This window comes from Etheostoma cragini, chromosome 1 (genome assembly GCF_013103735.1).
Source record: "Etheostoma cragini isolate CJK2018 chromosome 1, CSU_Ecrag_1.0, whole genome shotgun sequence".
Lineage (NCBI taxonomy): Eukaryota > Metazoa > Chordata > Actinopteri > Perciformes > Percidae > Etheostoma > Etheostoma cragini.
The window spans coordinates 25,608,665-25,633,395 of NC_048407.1; the positions used below are offsets into that span (position 1 = coordinate 25,608,665).

General features: G+C 39.3%; 2 protein-coding genes across 2 annotated transcripts; one reads left to right on the forward strand and one right to left on the reverse strand.

The window, feature by feature from the left end:
* Positions 1-3,649: 3,649 nt before the first annotated feature.
* Positions 3,650-9,778, reverse strand: si:ch211-107o10.3 (uncharacterized protein LOC407663 homolog). The gene is made up of 7 exons (XM_034879047.1): positions 9,516-9,778; positions 8,797-8,937; positions 8,423-8,614; positions 6,647-6,808; positions 6,376-6,492; positions 5,903-6,107; positions 3,650-4,642 (listed from the first exon to the last, which is right to left on the reverse strand). The coding sequence occupies exons 1-7, from the start codon at positions 9,589-9,591 to the stop codon at positions 4,546-4,548; spliced, it is 990 nt and encodes a 329-aa protein (XP_034734938.1). The 5' UTR covers positions 9,592-9,778; the 3' UTR covers positions 3,650-4,545.
* Positions 9,779-10,274: 496 nt separating this feature from the next.
* LOC117948279 (isocitrate dehydrogenase [NADP], mitochondrial-like) lies at positions 10,275-20,606 on the forward strand. The gene is made up of 15 exons (XM_034877858.1): positions 10,275-10,615; positions 11,080-11,325; positions 12,220-12,450; positions 13,771-13,830; positions 15,287-15,557; positions 16,567-16,658; positions 16,852-17,017; positions 17,332-17,492; positions 17,591-17,734; positions 18,291-18,427; positions 18,611-18,762; positions 18,954-19,066; positions 19,685-19,782; positions 19,881-19,973; positions 20,098-20,606. The coding sequence occupies exons 1-15, from the start codon at positions 10,472-10,474 to the stop codon at positions 20,180-20,182; spliced, it is 2,193 nt and encodes a 730-aa protein (XP_034733749.1). The 5' UTR covers positions 10,275-10,471; the 3' UTR covers positions 20,183-20,606.
* Positions 20,607-24,731: the final 4,125 nt, after the last annotated feature.

Genomic DNA, 24,731 nt, shown 5'->3' on the forward strand with positions numbered 1-24,731 from the left:
ATCAAAACGCAATTTGTATAAAAGTGGTAAAGGGGTTATTCTTCTCATTGCCAAAACTGAGCTCTCACATTTAATTAAGGTGGCACAAAACATTTCACACGTTTTTTTTTAAAGTTGTAGAGGTTATGCGTGAACAAGTATATGTTCCTACTGCTTGCCAAACAGTCATTCACAGACAAAGAAATGTCCATGTTCTCCTACACAGTGACATTACTTATGTTTTGGTTCAATTAAACTCCAGAGGGCTAACTCCCTGTTAGACCTCTAATTAACAAACTGTTATGAAGCTCTATCAACACACATAATAACACTAAACTACAGAAACAGAGCATAAAGCAGACCTAATGTGATTGAGATTTTTGAAAATGTAGAAAAATGAATGATGTATTATGCTGTGTAAACAATGTTTAGTATGTCTTTTGAGCTGTTAAAGAGGCCCCAGGTACTCAAAGCCTCAATCAGAAGATATGGGTTACAAGAAAAATTAAGCGTGGTCAAAATAAAAAAATTTAATGTCTAACACAACAACGCCCTGAACTAGGACCTTATTTCTATTATTGGTTGTAGTAGTAGCTGCAGTATCATTTTTAATAGTTTGATGTTACCATCCATATATTAAAGCATCTTGTTATTATACAAGTTATTGTTATTGTCAGAGTGAGGACAGGTTCCAGGCCTGTTTCTGAGTTGAATGTTTTGAAATAAAACAAGCAAGATCTGATCCGAGCTGCAGATATACTATGGGTAAGTGACTGGCGACACAGAGGAGCTAAGTCACTGAGGATGCTCTGAGTCAGCTCGACACATGCACAGACTCGTCTAAAGGTAATCACGGCATGGCAAGCTCTGCTCTGCTTAAGTCCCATCAATGTTGCAAACCTGCATTCCCACACATGCCTGAGGCACACACTGTTTGCTTCTATGCTCTGAGAGAGAGAGACATTGAGAACGGTAGAGAAAGAGGGATCCAATGCAAGGTGAAAGAGGTGAGAGATGAAGACAGAGAAAGACGTACAGAAAATGGCTCAAATAGAGAAAGAGAGAGAAGACTGCATACCTGAGGGGCAGACAATACAACCCTCCACTTCAGACACATTCTGGTTTAGGCTTTAGGATCTACAGAGGGAAAAAAACAGACGCAGATGATCTGATGTTCTCTGCTGGGGGGCCACTGCCTACACCTAACTGACTCCACATTTATGTATAATGAAATAAAATACATCCATTGTAGTCTGTGGTTCCTGGAATACTCTGCAATATGTAAAACCTAGTGCTGTCTTTATTTATTAAATTGTGCTTACATACAGGTTTACATTCACTCCCATGTGTTTTTCTTTGAGGCACAAAGGGTGCCTTTACTGTCCTGTACATTGACTGCATCATTCGCAACATACATGTTTTTCATGAGCAAGGTAAAAGTAATACCAATGTTTTAAACAACCAATAAAAACTTTAAAGGAAGTGGTATACTTTAAGAAAGAATTGAAGATACATACAGCATGGGTTTAAAATTGCTTATTTGCGCAACTCCTATTTCCTGCTCCCTTTGCATGGGCCCCATGAAGAGGAAAGGGGAGAGCTAGTGGTCAACAGAGGTCTTTCTAGGAGCAGCTGAATACCAGAGGAGCTGACAGGTATGTACATATTGGAATGTGCTTCTCAGCCACACCTGTGGGGTACACACGGCCAAGCCTGGTCTCTCTCATCCCACTGGCTGACTCCCCGTGATTGACAACTGGAAGAACTATTTGGCTCTAGTCCACAAGAGCCAGGGGGCAGGTATGGTGAGTTCTGAATGTCAACCAATGGCAGCAGAGAAATCCTTACGAGACAGGCGGGGCTGCAGTGAAATAAAACTCATCAATGGGGTGTGTCTCAAAAGTTTGTCAGCAGTCAAACAGTGAGGGGCCACTGCTTCAGAAACCCACTCTGACTGGTTAAAGCTAAAACTAGTACCTTGCTTGAGGATCGGAACGCTTTTCAGCTGGAAGAGATGATAGAAAAAGAAAGAGGGGGGGGGGCTTTTTTCCATGACAGGTTTACCTCTTCTGCAGCTGAATGACTCCTCTCTTTGGACCAGGACTTTGAGAGAAGGGATGGCAGTTTCAGGATGTCCATGGATGGGCACTTTTTAAACCTCTCTGGAATCTCACTTCTGTCCCTAAACAATAGGTCATCCATCACAGTGTGATACAGATTTAACAGGTGCTGTTATTATGTGGTCGCTCACATCTCCTTATCACTTTTCCAGCCCAGCTATAGATTCTGTATCCGTTGGACGGAGAACTGATAAGGGCATGTGCATGACATTACCTACAGATACTGCAGAGAAAACATCTAAGTCAGAGAGCCTTGAGGTAATTCAGTCATTCAAATTCATTATATGCAATCATGTTGAAGGCTTGTATTTGTTTTTGTGCTTCAGTTTTTGCTACTACTTCATTTTTAGAGGGATGACTATAACTATAATTTACTGCTTTTTGAAGATGTAAGAATTGTTACGAAAATAAGAGCTTTGTGCCATTTTAAAAAGTGAACTTTGTAAGTGGTGAACAGGAACTTAAGTAAAGGGTTTATGCAAGTTTATATGTATTAACACTAACATGTAGGTTATATTCTAACCGATCTCATGATTTGTATACAATTAAATGATCTTAAGTCTTTTTTTAGATGATGCATTGATTCGTTCAAGGACAAACAAAGAGGAAAGTTGTGTCTTTACACTTCTGTCGTTTAAAATGTGAAATAGCTGAATTTTATCTGAGACAGAGTCCCCTTTCATGCAACTCTGCACGCACCTGGTTTCAGTCATATTTTCTAGAAATATAACAGAAAGCAACAATATTTGTCAAGTGCGGCTTCAGGCAAGACAATGTATTTCTCTTTTTAAAAAAGGCGGATGCATAGGCAAAATTGGTGTTTGACTAAATCAGTATGATTCAGTTATTGTTCAGACACCCAGTGTTTACAGGGGGAGTGTGTAGCATGTAGTTCACTTTAGTGCTCTGAAAAAATTCCCTGATTTTAAAACCAGCAAGCTGAAAGAACTCGGACACCCTGACATGATACAGCATGATCCTTTTAAACTTAACTGAACACTGAGAATGATGCAACTGGTGAACTGGAATTCAAACATTAGGTGAGAAATTTTGGATGGATGCCAACATCCTGACATCATTTTCACACCTAAAAACAAGCAGCCATGGCATTTCTATTTTCCATTACAGGTCATTGAGTGCATAGTTTATCTTGTTATATTGTACAATAATAAGCGTGTTAATATAAAAAGATGGATCAATATCAAACTGAGATATAATGCCGATTGAAAGCTGAAAAACAGGAGTATCAAACTCATGACTTTATTTTAAAAAGTGGTACGTACAGTATGAGAGCTGACGGATGCTTTATTTTACCAGACGCCTGAGCAATTTCTCCTAATTCTCTTTTTTCAATACTGTATATTTTCACCTAGCTTAATTTAAAAAAGCTCCGGGGAAACTCTTAAATAACCAAAGTTACATTAAGGAGCTCAGACTGGCAACCCAATACTGTGTTTGAGAGCAGTTTAGGCTTAAGATATGGGGTTGCCAGTCCGCATTCAGTCTTCACCTATTGCAGCTGGTATTTAATAACTGCCAGAAAAGAAATCATTGTTAAATCAGACATTTATTGCCAGAAATATTTCATTGTGGATGGTTCCATGTTGTACACTTTGTTTAGTGTTGGTAAGTTTGGTTCACAAAAGGATCTCTCTCTCTCTCTCTCTCTCTTTCTGCCCCTAAGGCACCCACTCCCTCTCTACACCTGGTGGAAGATCTTCTATCCTCTGAAGTGCAATAATCTTTTCACTGCCAACACATAAAGTCATTTCCCATTCTTCACGCAACACTTGGCACTACAACGCGGTCTACCTCTTCAACCTGTACGCAAATGTAGTATTGCTTTACATGTTTGTACAATTTTTTTGCAATGAGGTTGAAACAGAATTGGTTATACATACAGTACAATCATTTCACTGATGGTGGCAATCGTTGTTAGATGCAATAAATAAAAGCAGAAGTTTGAGGCCTTAAAAGTCTCTTAGAATTTGCAGCAAACATCATATGAGGACAAAATGCCAGCTTATTTGGCCCATAAGCATTTTAGAATTTGCAATTGCTCTTTGTAATGCAAACAATCAGATGGTTGATTAAAAAGCAAGTATTGCCTCATTTTGATAGGGATATAGCAGCACACCACAGATATACAATTAAGCAGAAATCATAATGCAGCACCTGCATAATATAAAGATGAAGCAATATACCTAAGTTTATTATTCAATCAATTAACTGGGGTCTAAGATTAAATAGTGCAAAATGTTATACTCATCATCTATGTCTAAAAGACTTGAACACCATTTAGACCTATAGTAGATCATCATTTATAAAGCAATGCCTATACCCTTTAGATAATAAACCTCATCTGCCGTTATTGATTCCCCTGAGAAACAGGACAGCTGACTCCAGCAGTTAGAGTAGGTGATAAAAGCAAGGAAGGCTATTGTGTTTAAGCTAGACCAACCATGGAAGCACTCAGGTCCCAAAGCTTCTTGGCTGCAACATCATTGAGGGCTTGGGGTGCCGGTGTTTTGGAAGCACAATCACTGGATGAGGAAGTAAAATATGGGGAGAAGATCACTCACAGTCCAATACAATTGTTTGATAATCTCATCTGCTGTAGCACAATTGCTAATGGATCAGCAGAAGCTTTATGAAATAAACTATTTACTATGCCATAAATCATTTGTTTCATTGTCATGCTCTGCCATTGTACAAAAAAAAACCTGCAAAGTGGATTAAATTCCAGACAAGTGCAAATATTAAAAGGAGAACTTCGGGCAATTTAATGTTAATCTTGTTCGCTATAAATATAAAAATACTATATGAGTACTGTTGATAAAAAAAAGACCTGAATTGGTACTAGCAAACTGGAGTTGTTGCAGCTACGTCTAGAGCTCCCATTTATCTAAAACAGCTGTTGTGAGGGCAGGCTCTACACTCCGATCTGCACACTACTCTCACTACTACCTTTTTCTGTTTCAACTGAATTTCCGTAGGACTTCAGCGCAGCTACTACCGCTAGCCTTTTCTAACGCTATTACTGTGCAAGCCACAGGCGTTATTTTGCCCGTTTCCATGTAGTTACATAGTCACTGATCATAACCACTATAGTGCTCAATTACCTATTTTTGAGGGGGAATAAACTAAAAGATTCCGCCGCAAAGGCATATGTCCCCTTGCGGACAAAGCCAGACCACTGGGTGCTCAGGGAATTGTTGTTGGGAGCGGGAGACGACAAAGGCGGGGACAGGAGAGAAAGCAGAAGCAAAGATGCTGGTTGGGTTGCTAGCTCGGCTAAGTGAACTAGCACACAGACCGCCACTGCCAAGCCTCCTGCTCACCAATACCAGATTGATCGCACACAAAATGGATGAGCTACAAATACACATGGAACTGATGCGTGATGATTATCACCAAAGCCTGGCTGAACACACTGCTGAACGGCAGCTAGCAGCTAGCAGGGTCGGTGAATTTAAACAACGTCTGAGTTTAGAACGCATCTTGTTGTCACGTAAGGGTCCTGTTCATGTTGCACAGACATTTTCATTGCATTTTGTGTCTGTTAAGAGGCACAATGGCACTCTTTAGAACATACTCCCACAACTGCTGTTTTAGCTAAATGCGAGCTGGAGACATAGCTGCAGCAACTCCAGTTTGCTAGCACCAATTCCACCAATTTTTTTTGTTTTTTAAATTGACAATGCACATATTTATATTGATCAAGATTAACAAAAGAATGGCCGGCGTTCTCCTTTAACTCAGTTAAGAAAGTTCATCTTCAGTTTTATTGCAGGTGTACTTGCCTGTAGTAGAGGCCACTGACGTTTGCCAGGCTCTCATCCACAGCGCAGTAGATGCTCGTCTGAGCTCCTTCCCAGGGACTTTTAATCAGCATGAAAAATGGCATGGCTATGATCCTCTGCCACAGAGCCAAAGTAGGGAACAAGTGGCGGCCTAATTCCGTGCGAATGACCCCAGGGTGAAGACTGTACACTGTCACACCAGTGCCTAATGAGCGGGATCCATCAAATCAAATGTTAGTTACACTGCATGAAACATCTGAATTATTAACACAGGAAAGAAACGGACCCATCACAAGCTAACCAGGGCAAAAACAAAAGAATACTAAAAAGAGATTTTGACTACACAATACTTCATGTTAATTTAAGAACATAAAAACCAGGAGAAATAAGTTGATTATTCCCCATCAACTTTACCCTTACAGTGTATCTCAACAACGCTGTGTTAATGGGACGCAGCGTGCACTGAACATTACCTTGCAGTCTTGAAGCCAGTTCTCTGCAGAAGAGCACATTGGCCAGTTTGCTTTGGCGGTAGCTCACCTCACGTTGATAGTTTTTATCAAGGTTGATGTCATCAAAGTGTATGTGGCCTGCAAGAAATAATCCAGAGAAGACAAACACATGACTCATCCAAATCAACATCCAAAGTTCAGTATCAGGTTAAGTGACGTAAAATGTCAGAGATACAATTTTAACAATGAAGTAGGTAGCTATGATGGACTAAAACAACAACATTGTCTTTACCTTTCTCATGTGCCAGGCTGGAGACAATGACAATGCGACTTGGAGTTGACTTCTTCAGCAGGTCAAGAAGACAATTGGTGAGGAGAAAATGTCCCAGGTGGTTAACACCAAACTGCATTTCAAAGCCATCCTCAGTTATCCACTTGGGACACATCATGATACCTTAAAATCAAAAAATACACAATGATCATAACTTAATTAACAATGCATTCAAAGATTGTTATACCAATTCATATTGAACAAAATGCACAGTGCAAGATCATAGCTTGGACAATTTCTAAGACACCCCAATTCCTCTAAGGAGTACAACTCAGAAATATGAGTCGGAGGGGCACCTGGGTAGCTCCCCTGGTTGAGCGTGCGCCCATGTATAGAGGCTCAGTCCTCGCCGCAGCAGCTGTAAGTTCAATTCCAACCTGAGGCCCTTAGCTGCATGTCATTTTGCCTCTCTCTTCCCTTTTTATGTCTACCCATCTTATCAAATAAAAAGGCATAAAAGGGCAAAAAATAATCTTTAAAGAAAAGATTAGTTGGAGTCCCACATCTATCTAATAGAGTGGGACGCCTGGGTATTTGAGTGTATTGTATGTATGACTGTCTTTGAAATATCTTACAAACCGTTCATCCAATCTACTTTACACTTGGTTTCCTGGGTATCCAATAAACTTGGGGTTTGGACTTTGAAGCAGGTTGGACAGCATTGGATATTAAAAATATTGGATATTAACATTAAAATAAACAGCCGAACAATAAAATGCTGGTGCAGCACTCACCAGGTAGCTTCTAAAGTAACATGATTGCTGGATTTACCAAGCAAACATTTCTTCACATTCCTGGAGCACAAGCGGATAGGTGACAGGAGCATCTCAACTGTTGTGTTCAAAAGGGTTGGAAAAAAGGCGTTACATAGCCCTGGCTTTTCCATGTACATTCACCACTTTTAAACAGAGGCAGAACATAGCCTATCTTGTTCATTTCATTGTGATATTTTGTGCCTAAATTCTGAATCTGTCCCTTTCTCTGTTAGGTGAATGTAGTAGTAGTGTACTGTCTTCCTCTGATGTAGACGTAGTCTACACTGTAAGTCAGTCGTAGGCTGTACAGTGGAGTTGTATAGTAAGTGGTTTGGGGTCCTTCTGTAAGTAATTTTGGGGTTATATTTGGTTTTTGAATATTCTACAAGCAGCAATAACACAGGCGAAGCGATCGGCCCATTCCAGACCGGCCCTGTACTAGTTACATCAAAAGAGAAAAAGTCCGCAATAAAAGCCCTCTCATCTGGTAAGATTCCTGGAGGTGACCCAACTGAATTTTATAAATACTTTCTGTGTGTATTGTCTCCATAGTTGTTCAAAATCAAAAAATACACTTAACATTAGAATTACCCAAAAAATTAATTCTTGGTCCACCATCAGTTGACCCCAAACTTAGGTCACTTTTTGGCCTACAAATGTTGAGAGAGGATAATTCTAATAAATAAAGTAAAAATTGTTTCGGCCACAAAAGTCAGCTGCCTATATTAGACATATGGGATGCCTATTTTTATTTTTATTTACAGATTTTTGATTTTGATTGTTTAGCTGTAATGTGATATTTGAAAGTGCTCCTCTACAGACAAGTCCTTAAGGTTTCTATAAGTCATAACATCTGTTTTTGCCTATATATGTATGATATTTGTGATTATTTCCTTAATGTTCCTGTAGTGAACTTTAGTGTTTACGTCAGTGCAGTCTGAACTAGAGTGTTTACTGCCGCTGACTAACCACTGACAAATACCTGCATTATTGATGAGGATGTCCAAACGTTTTTCATTCTCCAGGACATCTTTGGCCAGGTCCCTAACAGACTTCAGTGACGCGAGATCCAGTTTCTTCACCACCACGTTACCGTTTCCACTTTGTTGCCGGATTTCATCAGCTGCAATGCGGGCTCTGGTCATGTCTCTGCAGGCTAGGATCACTCTGGCTCCTTGACAAAAATAAGAAAATACGTCAATGTAGATAATATTCAAACTGAACTATTGCTGAATTAGTACTCAAGGTAGCAGTCAATTTAGGTTAATCCAAAGCCCATCTATATATAATAACAAGGGGACGCACAAAAACAACAAAAAGGAGCACACAAAACTAATTACAAAGTGAGGCCCTTACCTCGCTGGGCCATATCCAGGGCTGTCTCCTTCCCAATGCCAGTGTTGGCTCCTGTGATCAGGACTGTTTTCCCATCCAGCCTGACCTTGCTCCGGCACACTCCACCAGCCAGCCATCTGCGCAAGGCCAGTACGCCTGCCCCTGGAAAAAAAAAACATCACCATGTTAACCACCATGTAATGCTATCAAATGCAGTGTTATATGTCTCGTTGTGGTCATAATTTTATTTAGCCTTTTTCTCTATTTATTTCTTGATGAATGTTGTGTTATTTATTAGTCCTTGTTAAAGTGACATGAAAAGCTGAAGGTAAACAATTTATTTTAAAGTAGAAGAACATGTTGAAATGAACTCTTTCTTTGGGATTTCAAATATGGCTTGAGATCCAAATACATGCAAATTTATTTACGACAACACTAAAATGTACTTTTTACTTGTGCAATATTTTACTATGCTGATTGGAGCAGCCTAGCTGTTCCATTGACATTCCTTTATTCACAAATTGAGGGTTAGGGTTAGAGGAGCAGCAGCAACGATTAACGCATGTCATTATGGATCAAATGTGATAGGCTACTTCTCTGGCATGCAAAGTTCTGCCTCAACAGTTAGAGTATTATACATTGTCAGTATGGGTTTACTTCCTTTGCACTGACATTTCAGAAAACGCAGAAAGGAACAAAACATATAGGACAATATCCCTATAATGCATGAAGTCATTTACCTGCAACAAACGCAACAGTGAGACCGGTTGCGTGCCTCTCTACAAAGTTCTTGATTGACTCTGCGTAGTTTTGCATATTTTAGCCTGTTATTTATTAACAAACTTAATTCTCTACAAAATTCAGTGGTAAGAATATTACAAAATGTTAGCAAAAACTCTGCCTGTTTCAAATAACACTGCGCAGAGCATTGGATGCAAGGTCAAATGCTCCCAAAACAGAGGTATTTTCTCTTTCTAAACACGATACCGTGTGCGGAAGTGGGGGCGTGGTGTACACCGAAAGATTTTCAGAATAAGACTCTTGGTTCATGTGTATCCTCTCTTGTATGACATGACTTGCTGCCGTTGTTTGTCTTCTGTCAATTATAAAAATTGAATTAGCTGTTGCTGTGTGATAATGACGTGTCAATGTCAGACTCTCTCACACGGTTTTGATCATCTTTTACAGGTCCAAGGAGAGCACAGCCACGTACTTTATATTTATCTTTATTCTTTAACCAAATTACCACGATTTCCATTCGACTCTCTTTGCAAATAATATTGATCACTTTCATGCCTGACTAAACTCATCTGTACGGTCCTCTCATTTTAACCATTAGTCAAAACAATTCATAATTTTTGGATTACTTTAAAACACTGGTCTTTTATTTTGAAACATGAACGTCATGAGTGTTGGTGTCACGCAGTTAGTGCTCTCAGATTGCAGAAGTGCAAATGTATCGCAGTAATGTGTCGCCTCGTAGCTTTAACTGGTTTAAAATTGGTTGTTTCATATGTAGATGCTAGTGTGTCTGGTTTGACCTTATTTCACGTTTGAGAACATTTGTCTAATTTTCAAGCAAAAAAAATAAACAAACCTGCCCCGGAAGTACTCGTGTGTTTGTGCCACGTCAGAGCTACAAAACTATTACCATTCATGTTACACTCTGCAGCTTTTTGCAATTTCTTCTCTCAACATGCTGTTCCTGGGACTGGGCTGTTTGCTGCTTCATGTGTCTGTGGCGTTTGGAACTGAGCTCACGTTTGAGCTCCCTGACAACGATAAGCAGTGTTTCTACGAAGAACTAGAGAAAGACGTGAAGTTTGAAATAGACTTCCAAGTAAGTTACTCTGAAAGCTTTGTCACTCCCACAGGTGTGTGCTTACCAAATGCTGCCAACGTTATTCTTAGCTAGCTAGTCATTTATTTAAGTGGTGCCTGTCTTTAGTTCTTGGGGGAGAGAAGAAAACACATCATTTTAGTTCTTTACAGGATTTCAAAACGCATCTATTTTTAGTGATGTGCTTATTTGGTTACTCAAATTAAAATCCTCAAATTACCCCTACCTTTAGTTTAATAGGCCTACCACTTTTTACTTTACATTTAGTTACATTGGTTTGGTAAAGGTTTGTTGTCTTACCCAAAGTAACCCACATAACTGGTTTGCTGCTTAACCAGTGGGAGCCAGTTACACATTGCAAATTGCATATGTTACAACTAAACAACATTATGTTACAACTATTTTGGCATACACATGTTCTGTCATCCACGCACGTCTGTAATGTGTGTTTCATCTTTGTTTAGGTTATTGCGGGAGGCAACTATGATGTAGACTGCTTTGTCACTGATCCTCTATACAATGTCTTGTATAATGAGCAGAGGAAGCAGTATGACAGCTTCTCTCACACCACAGCTATGGCAGGAGTCTACAAGGTCTGCTTTAGCAATGGCTTCTCCACTTTTACACACAAAACGGTGTACATGGACTTCCGCCATGGAGACGAGGAACCTCTCATGCAGACCATGACTGGAAGTACAGCACTGACTCAAGTAAGTCTGCCGAACTTGGTTTTCAACTACGTTTGAGGAACAAGGTGCTCAAAATCAGTCCGGTGGAATGGCCTAACTCTTTCAAAGGGCCACATTGTGTCTGTCACTTAGCTGCTTTAGATACTTAAAGGTTTCAGAGGATCACACAATCACTTATACATTTTGCTTCTAAGTCAGGGTAAGATAGGTTTCACATTAAAGACACTGTAAAAAAAAAAAAAACATTATTTGCCAAGAGTGTTGTGTTTAGTAAGTTAGGCTAACTAATCATAACGAGTGCAGCAAAAACTTTACTGTTAAATTATCCTTTTTAGTTTAGTTCAGATGGGGAACAGTTTATATTAAGTCCACTAGGTGAAGCCAGAGCTACATGGCAAGGTACATGTCTCATCATGTACCAAAAATATTATATTAACCATGACTTAATCCTATTGGCAAGGCTTTAAATATACTCTTCTTCTCCCCCAATACCTGAAACATCCAGGTGGGTTAACACCCCCTTTTTTGGGGGGCCAGCCTTTTTTAAATTTTACACAAAAAAGAGTTAGAAATGTCAACCATTGTTGTAAACATTGCCGTTTTTATGTTTGACAACAGAACTTAAAAGAAAAAAACACAGATTTTCTATATCAGCCCCATTTGTAGTCTCCTAGTTAAATATAGTGTTTACAATCTTACGCTATATACGGGATATTTAATGTAGATGTTAATTTTTGCCACTTCAATTCCTGAGACTTGCTGGAAAAATATGGGAAGCTAAAGTGAATCAGTACAGGAGCAGTTTAATTATTATAATTCAATGTGTGCAAATGTCTGACCTACCTTCTAATGTACGTTTTGCCTTGGGCCATTCCTGTGCTCTTGATTCATTTGTGTTGATCTTTCCACTGTCAGTTGGAGTCATCTTGCGTCTCTATTCATGAGATCCTGAAGGTGGTGGCTGACTCGCAGACATGGTACAGGCTAAGAGAGGCGCACGACCGCACAAAAGCCGAGCATCTCCTCGAGCGGGTGACCTACTGGTCCGTTGGAGAAACCGTCCTGCTGTTTGTTATTGGCATCGGTCAGGTCATGTTGCTCAAGAGCTTCTTCAGTGAGAAGAAAGGCTCTGTGGCAGCCGCCACTTAAAACTCTTAGTCTTTATGTGCCCTTGGAAGGAGAGGCCTATGTGAGCACATAAGTGCTTCACGAGATTAATATAAAGTACATTTCTTGCTGTGTTCAGCAAACCTTTTTCCTAAAGGGATAGTTTGGGGATTCTTTTTCTTTTTTTTTCCTGCGTACCAAGTGTCAAGACAATCTTGTGAATGCCCTTTTCATGTCTGTGTTGTTTTGTTGTTAACATGCTGTACTGAACACTTAAATCTATGTTGAATATGAGATTGACGACTTTCAACTTTGCACAGATTATTTATTATATTTTTAGGGTGCAAAATAAAGCAGGTTAGTACTATCTATCCGTTAATGACCCGGATTGCTTTACAGAAAGACCATCATGGATTTACATCTGGATACCCAGTAATTACATAGGACGTCGTGGCACATCAGTTGTTTCTGAATGTTAGTTGTACTTGTTTTACAATGTGTATTATGTTTGTGATAGCCTTAATTTATGTGCAAAAAATGCTGTTATGATTTATAAGAGTTCTTTCTCCCTCATGGCCTTGTGTGTTTCATACAAAGTGCCTTTACACATCTTTATTTAAAGGTTTGGCATACAGTTTTAATCTGTTACGTATCATCCTTTTTTTACTGACAGATTCTCAGTTTTTATTGTTAATTTTTTTTTACAAGTCCATGTTATCTCATAAAGCGATATGGTTAATGGACCCAATGGACCCAATTATTATCACGTTTCCTAAAGTTAAGCTTGCAGTCCTATTTGTTTATCTTTCTCCCTATTATCTTTAAAACTTGTCAACCAATGTCAATAAAATTGCCAAATTTGCTTTGTGACTCATTTAGTATTTTCTGGCAATATTTATTTTTATTATTGTTAAAAATAAGAAACTCAGAAAATTGTGCAGCCTTGGTGGATATAAGCTGTCTTTGTTTACTAAGATTAACCACATATTACAGAAGATGAAATCTGTTTCTGACTGACTCAGGCATGTTTTACTATTTCATATCAAGAACACTAATGATGTAGTTTGGGTTAAAATTACATTGCCTGTGATTGTGTGCATATCAATCCTATATTTAGGCCAGGTGCTAAAAAGCCATAAATATAGACACACTATGTAACAGCTCCCACACTTTAATAAAAACTAAACGAACAGTGTTCACTAATAAAATCCATTTTATTTCTATGATTTTAACCTTAATTGGTTTACATTAGGTTTTTTCAATAGGATAAAGGTTTTGTATTATAAGGGTATTTGTACACTGTGGCAAGATGACTTTTACCCAAGTAAAAGATCTGAGTACTTCTTCCACCACTGACAGAGAGGAAATAAGAGACTGCCACCTGGACAGACTGGTGTGGGAAAAGGAAAGAGGAAGAAGGTAAGTAAACCTATATTAATGATTTGCCATTTGTTTTCCCTGATCTCAAAACTAATATGAATGCGGACGATATCGTAGTATGTGTGCATGACAAGACAAAACATCTGGCTGCTGCCATACTCAAACCCCCATGGATCAGATCCCTGATTGGCTAAAACATTCCTGCCTTCAACTTAATGTAAATAAAACCGTAGTAATTCTTTTCACAAAAAGACAATGTGATGTGTCAAATATAACCATCTTGGGTCAAAACAGTATTGTGCCACAATTTAAGTATCCGGGCATTCTTATTGATTCTAATCTTTCTTATACGGCACATACTGTATTAAGAAACTGGGCAATAGGGTCAAGTTTAGCCTAGCCAATATATTAGAAATGCATTTACTTTTAATACTGTCAAATTACTTACGGATACCATGGTTATGTCACATGTTAACATATTGTCTGACAAACATGGGGACAAACTAACAACTCATCACTAAAGCCACAAGCTAATCTTTACAAGAAAACACAACGTTTTGGACCAGAAGCCTAACAGTTAACATCACTGTATTATCCTAAATAACCGTAAACTGCTGAGCAGGGAAAATGTAATCAAATATAAAAACATCTGCCTAGCCTAAGAACTTCTGCACACCATTCCTCCTCTGACTGCACCTCCAGAAGCACCATACAAGGTTCCCTTCTAATTCCATTCACAAAAATTTGTGAATGGAATTTAAATTTGGTAAATTTTCATTTTCATGTTCCACCTTTACCACCCACCTTAAAACATGGCTGTCCAATAACCATAACTGCACACATTAATCTGCAAAATAGGATGTTTTTAAAGATGATTCTTTGGGCATTTTAGGACTTTTATTTTGATGAGACAGATGAAGACACAAGAGGGGGAATGACACACAGCAAAGGGCCACAGGTCAATGTGGAAACCATAGCCACTGCGTCAAGGAGTTAACCTCTACATATGGGCATGTGCTCAGTTGAGCTACCCATGTGACCTAGTCAGTGTTGCTGCCGTTCCATCTCTGCTGCCTGCCTCCATGTTACGTCTTGTGTGAGCTTTCAATGTGGCCCCTGTGACTAGTCTCCTTTCTATCGACTCCTTTGTCTTTACTGCATGGACTGCTTTAATGCCTTTGCCGTCATCTGTGTTTGCTTGCTTGTACTTGTGTGTTTGTGTGCCACTTCTTTATATGTCTTAATCCTTTTTGCCTGCTCTCATTACATGTAATTTATTTCAATTTGTTAACCATTGATGCTAAAACTGCTCCTTTTACTGTAGGCCTGTAGTTAGTTAAGGGGAACTGCACGAGACATTACAAACTAAACTAAACTTTAACTTGAACCACACTAAACTGAACATAGGCTGCTCAACGAGCATACTTCATTGTGATTGGCCCACATCCGGTTTTGCTGGCCAATCATAGGAGAGCATGCTCTGTGAACGCTGAAGGTGTTCACTGACGCCTACAATACGTCCTGCGTCACCAGTTTACCGGGCGCCACGCATAGGTATAGACATCTATTGCTCTACCTGTCTGTTGTCCATTCATTAGAAAAAGGGCCATTGTGTTGTCCGGGAGGTGAGCGGTTCCTAGTAAACATGGCGGGTAGCTTAAAAGCTCTAACGGCCGTGTCAAGAAGTACAGCTGCTGTTCTCACGCAAAACCCCGCAGTGGTTTCACCGGCAGCCGTCTGCTACCACAGGCTGCAACAGAGGAACTGTAAGTCAGCCGTCGGCTAAAACCACAATAATATGAATCAAATGTATTAGCCTACAGTAGTGCGCATTTTCAGCAAGTTCACAACAGTAGAGTGTCCACGTGGCTGTGTAACATTTATGGACAGGGTGAGTGTTTTATGAAAGAGTTCCTAAAGGCGTTTGTGTTGACACCCTTTTGCCGATTGGCAACTGGCCATCACTAGATGATCTATGTAAGATCCTGAAATATAGTCCACAGTCCAAAACTGTATTGATTTAGCACTAGTATCGAAAACCCAGAAAAGAAAGTTAAAACAATAAAATAGAAACCTGTAAGGTGTTTGTAAGGAAGCTCCAAAAACAGCTGTGTCATATTGAAAACTAAAAAAGAAGAATGGAAGAGAAAGTAGTTTGGTAAGGTCTATAATAGTAGTTGGCCTATCATGGCATGTGAGTCCATGTGTGTGTCAGGTACAGAAAGGGCTGTAAAGGTAATTACTGCCATCAACGCGCTCATATAATCCCAAGGCCACAGTGTCTGGCAGAGTTTCACAGTAGACCTAACAATGAACCCTGCGTAAGCATAACAAAGTGAAAGGGATATAAAACCAAATGCTGATTGGTTGAGTTTGTTCTCTGGTGGTTTAGAAAGGTTTCACAGGTGAGATGGGTACTACATTAAAGGGAGTTATTTTAGAGATATTCTCAATTTGTGGGTGAGCTTTCCTACCTGGATGTGAGTTTAAAGACTCCTTCCCAAATTGCAGGGACAGTCGCACACAAAGCCAGTATGAATTCAAGAACCAAGAAGTGTAAATACAAGGCAGCGCATTCTGTCTAAAGCGAAGAAAACATGCACGTAATGACTATTAAAATATGACCCGCCAGCTATGAAAAATGTTAAGTGAATGCAGCAGCCTCAACTGTGTGCAGAAGTCTTTTTGGTTCACCTGAACATTTATCAGTATCATCCCCCTACAGCTGTAAACAACATTGTAAAACATGAGTGCTAATAAAACTTAACTTTTCAGATGTCACAAAGCGCATCAAGGTGGACAAGCCGGTGGTGGAGATGGACGGAGATGAGATGACTCGAATCATATGGGAGTTCATCAAAGAGAGGGTACATCGATCAGAGTTGTAAAGGGATTTAGACGTTCAGTGTATAAAGTAACTTTAGATCACCTTATGAGCAATTTGGAGGATGTTTGTATTTAGCGTGTGTGCGTGCGTGCGTGCGTGGCTGCGTGTGTGTGTGCGTGCTATGCAGTGTTATCCTTCTACTAACCACACATCCTCAATTTGTACATGTCCAGCTCATCCTGCCCAATGTTGATGTTGAGCTGAAGTACTTTGACCTGGGTCTGCCTTACCGTGACCAGACAGACGACCAGGTCACCATCGACTCTGCTCTCGCAACTAATAAATACAATGTGGCTGTCAAGTGTGCCACCATCACCCCAGATGAGGCCAGAGTTGAGGGTAAGTTTGACAAGGCCTAATCATACGCCAACTGTGCTATATGTACTATTGTAGCATTTGTGTGGAATTTGTACAGCAAGTCAGACAACTTCTAACATTATAAAATGTGTAGAAATACAAAATATTGAATTTTTAACCAATAGCTACATTAGCTTTAAAATCCGCTGCACGTGCGTGAGTATTTTCATAGGAATACATGTAATGGAATATATAAAAAAAGTAATGTTTCTTTTAATGTATCTTACCTGTTCTTAAGCCCTGCTTTGAGTCTTTAAATGGCAAAAGCTTACAGTTTTAGACTTTTTCTTTTTCAGAGTTTAAGCTGAAAAAGATGTGGAAGAGTCCTAATGGAACCATCAGGAACATCTTGGGTGGCACCGTTTTCCGTGAGCCAATCCTTTGTAAAAACATCCCTCGTCTTGTTCCCGGTTGGAAAAAAGCCATAACCATTGGCAGACATGCTTTTGGTGATCAGGTAAGAAATGCGAAATGTGTGTTTTGCTCTTGATAAAGATGCATCCAGACGGATGGAGGAGCAATCTGACAGCTCAGGCTTGATGTTTGATCTCACAGTACAGGGCCACAGACTTTGTCATTGACCAGCCTGGCAAGTTCAAGATTGTGTTTGCCCCAGCCGATGGAAGCAAGCAGAAGGAGTGGGAGGTGTATGACTTTAAGGCAGGGGGCTGTGGGTTGGGAATGTACAACACCGACGAGGTAAGAAACGGTTTGTTTTTACATGAAATTAGATACTAATACATCAGTTTAATATTTGTAGACACTTAGCTAATTGTTTTGTAATTTTGCAACTTGGAGTGTGTTCACTACTTTTTCATGTAATGTTCTGTGATGTGATTGCTTCTGTTTAAAGCTATAGTGCATCATTTCTGTCTTCCCCATGAGGAATTCTAAGTAATGACAGCAAAACTGTCAGTGTGTCTGCACGCCTTACGTGATCACTCACGCGTCCCCACCCCTCCTCCACGCACTTGCTAGTAGCCAATGAGGACACGGAGGATTCAAAAAACATGATGAACTCTTCAGAAGAGCTAATTATCTTCACTCAAGCTTTTGCATGGGGAAGTCACCGGACCGGCCGCAATCTTTTGAACATAGAAATACAGAGCAAGTTGTGTGGAGCTGATGGTCTTAATTGGCTTTGTAGCAGCTCATTTGGAAATGGCTTGAATGTAATGGATGTTCATTAATATGAAAAAGGTATGCACTATAGCTTTAAAAATCGGGAATATATTAATTTAATTTCTTTGAACAGTCCATCAGTGGATTTGCACACAGCTGCTTTCAGTATGCCATGCGGAAAAGGTGGCCTCTGTACATGAGCACCAAGAACACCATCCTCAAGGCCTATGACGGGCGCTTCAAAGATATTTTCCAGGACATCTTTGAGAGGTAAGAAGTATCTTAACAAGTAACGGATGAGGATTCAGACTTGATGTACTGGATTGTTTTATTACATTGCTCAAGGAATAGACTCTTGAGCAGGATGTCATGTGGTGAAATCAGATGAACAATGTACAATAGTCAGGCCACTGTTAAGGAGACATGAATATTTTATTATTTTGTCTTTTTCAGGACGTACAAACCAGAGTTTGACAAGCTGAAGATCTGGTATGAGCACCGTCTTATTGACGACATGGTGGCCCAGGTACTGAAGTCTTCAGGAGGATTTGTTTGGGCCTGCAAGAATTACGATGGAGATGTGCAGTCAGACATTCTGGCTCAGGGTTAGTGCACTTCAATTTGATAATGGGTAGGCAGTTGTTGGATTGCACTGCTTGCTCATCAAAGGCCACATGGTCACAATGGCAGATTATTTATATCTGAGCTATCTGAGCTCATGTTTTGTGTGAGAGCTTATTTATTTTTTAATTTGGATTTCCATATGATGCAAAGTTTGTCTATACGTTGTGTCCAGGTTTTGGTTCTCTAGGTCTCATGACATCAGTGCTAGTGTGCCCTGACGGAAAGACTATCGAGGCTGAGGCTGCCCATGGCACCGTTACCAGACACTACCGTGAACACCAGAGGGTAAGAAGAGCCACCAGGCCACACTGCTGGCTGAAACATAGTGTAGCTGAACTTGTGATTCTCCACTTACATTACAAACATTCTCTTAATGTTTGAAGCCGGTGGAGTGCAACCTTTATTCACTTGTGAGTGTTAAATGTGAGATTTGATTGATTGATTTTTGGAACTCCATAAATCAATTGTTAAGTGGGGCTTGAAATAATTTGAATTAATTTATTTTGCACACCCCTTCCAAATTATACTAAATTGCAGTTAACAGGTTTCAGCCTAGAAACTATTAAATACAGTTTTTGTTATTTCTAGATTGAATTTTTTTATTTCCACTGGCAAAATGTATTCAACATCATGTCATGTGATATATTTAGCTGAGTTTGAAAACGGACAATATTTTTGTCAGTTATCCATGTCATTAATAGTGAATCCCCAGTTATGTTAGTAAGTCCGTCAGAATCAAACAGACTACACCTTTTTTACCCAGGAAATGTATTCCATAAATCCATGGTAGAAATGGCAACGATACGAATGTCTCCAGACAAAGTAGCATCAATGGACCTGAATGCAAAGCAACAACATGACAGGTGGAAGTTGTAACATACCTACACTGTCCTTTCTTCCTAGGGAAAACCAACCAGTACCAACCCCATCGCGAGCATCTTTGCTTGGACCAAAGGACTGGAGCACAGAGGCAAACTGGACGGAAACCTTGATTTGATGAAGTCTGTTGTCTGATGGTTCAATGTCATTTACTCTTGCGGCATATGTTTACGTAATCTTACAGCATAATGATTTGTCACTCTGCATTGTCACTCTCCAGGTTCTCCCAAACGTTAGAACAAGTCTGTGTGGCAACTGTGGAATATGGAGTGATGACCAAGGACCTTGCAGGCTGCATCCATGGCTTGGCTAAGTGAGTTTACATTTTTATATCCCTGGTCATGGTCTTGGTTTGGAAACTTTATTTCCCTGTTTTAACATAAGGACATTTTTTATAATTGATGACAAATGTAACCCTGTGCACTGTGATCTCACAGCTGCAAGTTGAATGAACATTATGTCAACACATCAGACTTCCTGGATGCTATCAAGACCAACTTGGACAAAGCTCTGGGCAAATGAAGAGAAATCAGAAGATACACTTGCCATCGTAGAGAGATGAGCCCATCTTTTACCCTCATTTGTATGAATCTTTGTATTCTGAAGGAACCAAGTTTGCTATTTTTCGTGCCATTTTTTAAATTTGTATGGCTACCTGACACATGACTGTGCTCATGTTGCTTCTCTGCCTCTTCTGTTGCCAACGGTCCAGTTTTGTATTGCACAACTACATGATTGTATATAAATTAATGTGAACGTTTTTCACTTACAATGGCCATGTCAAAGACATGGCAGTCTTTTCGATATTATTAGATGACATCTTCAGGTAAAACTATGTACAAACAAGGACCATAACATGGCATGTTTTGCACTATAAGTATAAATATAAAGAAATAAATAGTGAGAGTCACTCAATAACATGCAGTGTATAAAGATACCTTTTTCTGCTTGGTTGTCATTTATGTCACTAATCTTCATCAGTAACGCTAACCCTAATGAATTTCCTATGGGATCATAATTGTTTTTATTGACACTCAACAATTGAGAAAAGATGGCCAAATATTGCTTTTTGACATGATTTCAGACTAAACCAAATACATAAAAAAGGTCAGTCTATGGTTTTAAGGCATTTATCAGTTTCTGACTTTTGGGAAGTGGGAAAAAGAGTCAAATTCCCCAAAACTACTGCATCTCTGAACTATCTCTTTAACCCAATCCCACACATTTAGGCTGTTCTAAATGATCTTCTTTTAATAATTGATGTAATACTGTTTCACTTCCATTCACTGAGCATCCCCTGAAACTGTTTGGAGCCCACCTCCCACTTTGAAAACCTCTCAGTTAGGCAAATGGACGAGTTTTAATTAACTGTTAGGTGATAGAGGAGGATTCTAGTTTCTGTTTATAAAGCTGTCACGAAGAAGAAGAATGTTTGAGTTGTTGAATAGCACTGGGAAGTATTGATGTGATCAGTGTTGAACGTGGCAGATTGTGCTATTGGAAAAGAGGAAAAATAAAGACTTGGAATCTCTGGAGGAGCTTTAAGAATGATTCAATGGTTAGGGAATGGAAAGTTTAACTGAAGACTCAGTGACATAACCTCATGATTCTCACGATGAACCTGTGTTGAATCCATAATTCCTCCAGAGGGCTTTATAGAGGTTTCCTCACAGGGGATCCAGCCGAATAGCAAATCTGCATGTTGAAGTCAGAAATAGTTAATGCCATTCACGTGCAATTTCATTTCACATTTTCATTTGCCCCTTATCTAGCAGTGCATTCATGCGGGGCTGTAGGCTCATTCAGTAGGTGTCATATGCAGCCTCCAGTGCATGACAGTGAGTTATGTTTGCAACAACAGGGAGCCAGACCTGACGGGAGTTTTGGCAAAAGCTCTTTGCTGTGATGAAAACTACAATATATCACCAGCAGATGTCGACAGTCAGCCAGCCATGCACTACACTGTACTGTGTATTAAAGCTTCAGTGTACAACTCTGAAAGATGCACCATGTTTAAAATAGCTCCCCAGGCAAAACTGCACCAACAGATCATTATTGGTAGTTTTTCCAGTCTGCTTGTAACGCATACTAGCTGAGGCTTGCTGTAGGAAAACTATGTTTCTGTTCACCTACTGTAGAAAATCTGGGTTTTATTATGTCATCGTACATAACAACCTATAAGACCAAAGTTGACCAAAGTTAAATGTGCCTTTGGGATGTTTATGTGATTATGAATTCACGAGGCCGGGATGGAAATCTAATTCAAGGCAACTGGGATATGCAAGCATTCAGACACTGACAGAACAATGTTTATTTTCAAACTAAAACATTTAGTACTCAAAAACTTGACAGAGGTTAAGTTTATAACTAAACCACTGCCCAGGGAATATGTTTGTCTCTCTCTCTCTCTCTCCCTGTCACTAGAAAGGAAAAAAATGAACAAGGTGCCTCTATCAAAGAATTAGCAGATATTTGCATTTAGATTACTCCCCCTTTTTTAATTTCCACCTGGAGGAACAGTCCCTTGAAACTGTTTAGTGCTAAAAACCTCTCACTTAATATGATCTGCAGCCATAAAAGAGTCATAACTCTGAGAAAATTGTTCAATTGCATCCTGGGAAAGGATTTCCTATGAAAGTGTCATCCGTGCACAATGCAAAGCATCCGTGAAACAGTGTATAACCAATCAATGAGTGCACATTTTACAGTGGGGTGAAAAAGGCTTCAGAAAGACCACATAAATTACCCAAAAGTTCCAACTCAGTTCCAACAGGCAACGTGTCCTAAAGCACCAACCTCCTGCCAGCTGACTGCATCAAATAAATTTGTGATTAAGTGATTGCTATTTAATAAGTGAAGTTACCCCCTTTACAGTTCATAAGTCTGACATCTGGGTCTGCGTCATTTATTTGTATTTATGAAATTTCCCAAAAGCGTTTATTTTTTTTCCACTTTTGTCTCTTTTAACATTAGTAGGCCTATGATAAAATGCTCACAATGACAATGGCAACATTTTTCCGTTTAGCATGATGTTTACTATGTTCACCAACTTAGTTTAGCACATTGGCTGGCTAATACATGCTAATTAGCACAGACAACAGCTAAGGCCAAAGGTTAATATAATTTGTTATTTGTTCATGAATAAGTTAGAGAAATCGTACACACATCCACTACACCTTAGTTGGACTGGTGCTGGATATAAAAAAAATCAATATAATTGCAATAGGAGTACCTACTACTGGACTCAAAGCACCCTTTAATTGTATTAGCGGCATTCAACCAACAACAGCTCTAAAATATTCAAAGGATGGAAATGAGGGATCACATCCATAATTGTTGAGATTAGATGATGATGTCACCCGCCATTTTCCTACATCATCAATATCCCTCATTCATTGTAGCTTTTGTAAGACAGAAGAGTAATCTTTAACCCATCGTTTTTATGGTTGTTCAGTCTATATTACATTCTGGAAACATTTTGATAAAATATGGCATCTAAAGCTACCCACACAATCACACTTGAAGGGAAACATGTTATCACCTACTTTGAATGTTAAGATAGCAACTTGTGTAATATTGTAAATCTATAGGCAGCACTGTGGCCTCACAGCAAGAAGGTTCTGGTTCTGAATACATGTCGTTCTGGGCCTTTCTGTGTGGAGATTGTGTTTTCTTTGTTGTACGTTCCCTCCGGCTACTCCACCATACACCTACTAGGTTCTCCGTCAGTGCCGTTGATCAAGCCACTGGCTCAGATCTGGGGTTGGTCCCCGGGTGCAGTAAATGGCTACCCAGTGCTCCCTTGAGGGATGGGTTAAATACAGAGAATGAATTTCACTACATGTACAGTATGTGGGAAAGTACCTTTACCTTACCTCACCTCTTTTATCTTGTTAGGCAAGTTCCATATTCACAAAAGTTTCCAAATTGACCCCATGTTTTAAACTATTCCTAATTGAAACTGACATGTACTTTGAGTTTGTTAAATCGGTAACAAATAAGAAAGGTATTTTAATAACTAAGATCTACTCAAAACTTATTTAAGAACATCTGCTGTAACTATATCTTTAATGAAGTTTGCAAAATTATGTTTAAACTATTACTTTCATACTTATTTTTATACTATGTCATGTGTACTTATTTACTGAGAGGACTGAATGTTCGTAAATTGAATTCTAAATTAAAAAAAATAAAAAATAATAATGTCCCTCATTTTCTTCTTGTGCATATTTCTCGCCTAATGAAAACATGTGGTTGGTCAAAACAGCGTTAATAAAATGAAATAGAGGTGATACTCCTTGTTTTGAAGTGTTCAATCATAAACCAAAGTGTTGGACAAATTGCAAATCTTTTCAGATTCCATTCTGAAAAGGACATTAATGTGTGACCAAAATCCATGACAATCCATCCAATAGTTGTTAAAACAACTACAATAGTGACAAATTAAAACACGAGTCTCCATCAATTTAAACTAGAGAACCTTTATTAAATAAGTCATGGTCAATTTCCATGAGGTCTCGGTTTGATATTCCTCATCTCAAAGAAGAACTAGCAGACGGTTCCTCTGGTTTAGTGTGCATATCAAGGCTGACCTGCATGGCAGGACAGGGGGAGCTGACTGTCTTCCCCAAAACAGAATTATGAATAACAGGTTTAGTGTCAGTCCACATTCAAGTCAATCATACAAAATGTAACCTGGACCAGCAAAGAGTTTTTCTTCTTCTTTTAAATCTAGATTGGATTTTATATCCACTGTCAGTGCTCCACCCCTGAGAGGGGAGATATCTTTCTGAATTAGGTGACTTGAAAGTGAAGTGAAAACAGCCCTGGATTTAAGAGTGCTGAAACTACAAACAACAAAAAAAACAAATTGCTGATTCTCCATCCAAACTGCTCATTCTTCAATTCGCATTTCACTGACAACTGTAAAATATCCATATCAAGAAAACTGCAGTTGACAAAAAAAAAAAAAAACCTACTGAGAAAGCATATGAGTTTGTGTTTATCAATATTGCCGTTATGGGGGTTTGAAAGATTCTACGATCTTATTTCCCCCAGCTCTTCGCCTTGA

What these genes read in the sequence shown, in the direction of transcription:
- si:ch211-107o10.3 (XM_034879047.1), bottom strand. Translation starts at nt 9,591, where the DNA reads ATGCAAAACTACGCAGAGTCAATCAAGAACTTTGTAGAGAGGCACGCA. An exon ending in CACTGTTGCGTTTGTTGCAG is followed by an intron (nt 8,938 to 9,515) that starts GTAAATGACTTC and finishes TTTTTTTTCCAG; the next exon opens with GGGCAGGCGTACTGGCCTTG. An exon ending in ACTGGCTTCAAGACTGCAAG is followed by an intron (nt 6,108 to 6,375) that starts GTAATGTTCAGT and finishes CCCGCTCATTAG; the next exon opens with GCACTGGTGTGACAGTGTAC.
- LOC117948279 (XM_034877858.1), top strand. Translation starts at nt 10,472, where the DNA reads ATGCTGTTCCTGGGACTGGGCTGTTTGCTGCTTCATGTGTCTGTGGCG. An exon ending in ACTACCGTGAACACCAGAGG is followed by an intron (nt 19,067 to 19,684) that starts GTAAGAAGAGCC and finishes CTTTCTTCCTAG; the next exon opens with GGAAAACCAACCAGTACCAA. An exon ending in GGAAACCTTGATTTGATGAA is followed by an intron (nt 19,783 to 19,880) that starts GTCTGTTGTCTG and finishes GTCACTCTCCAG; the next exon opens with GTTCTCCCAAACGTTAGAAC.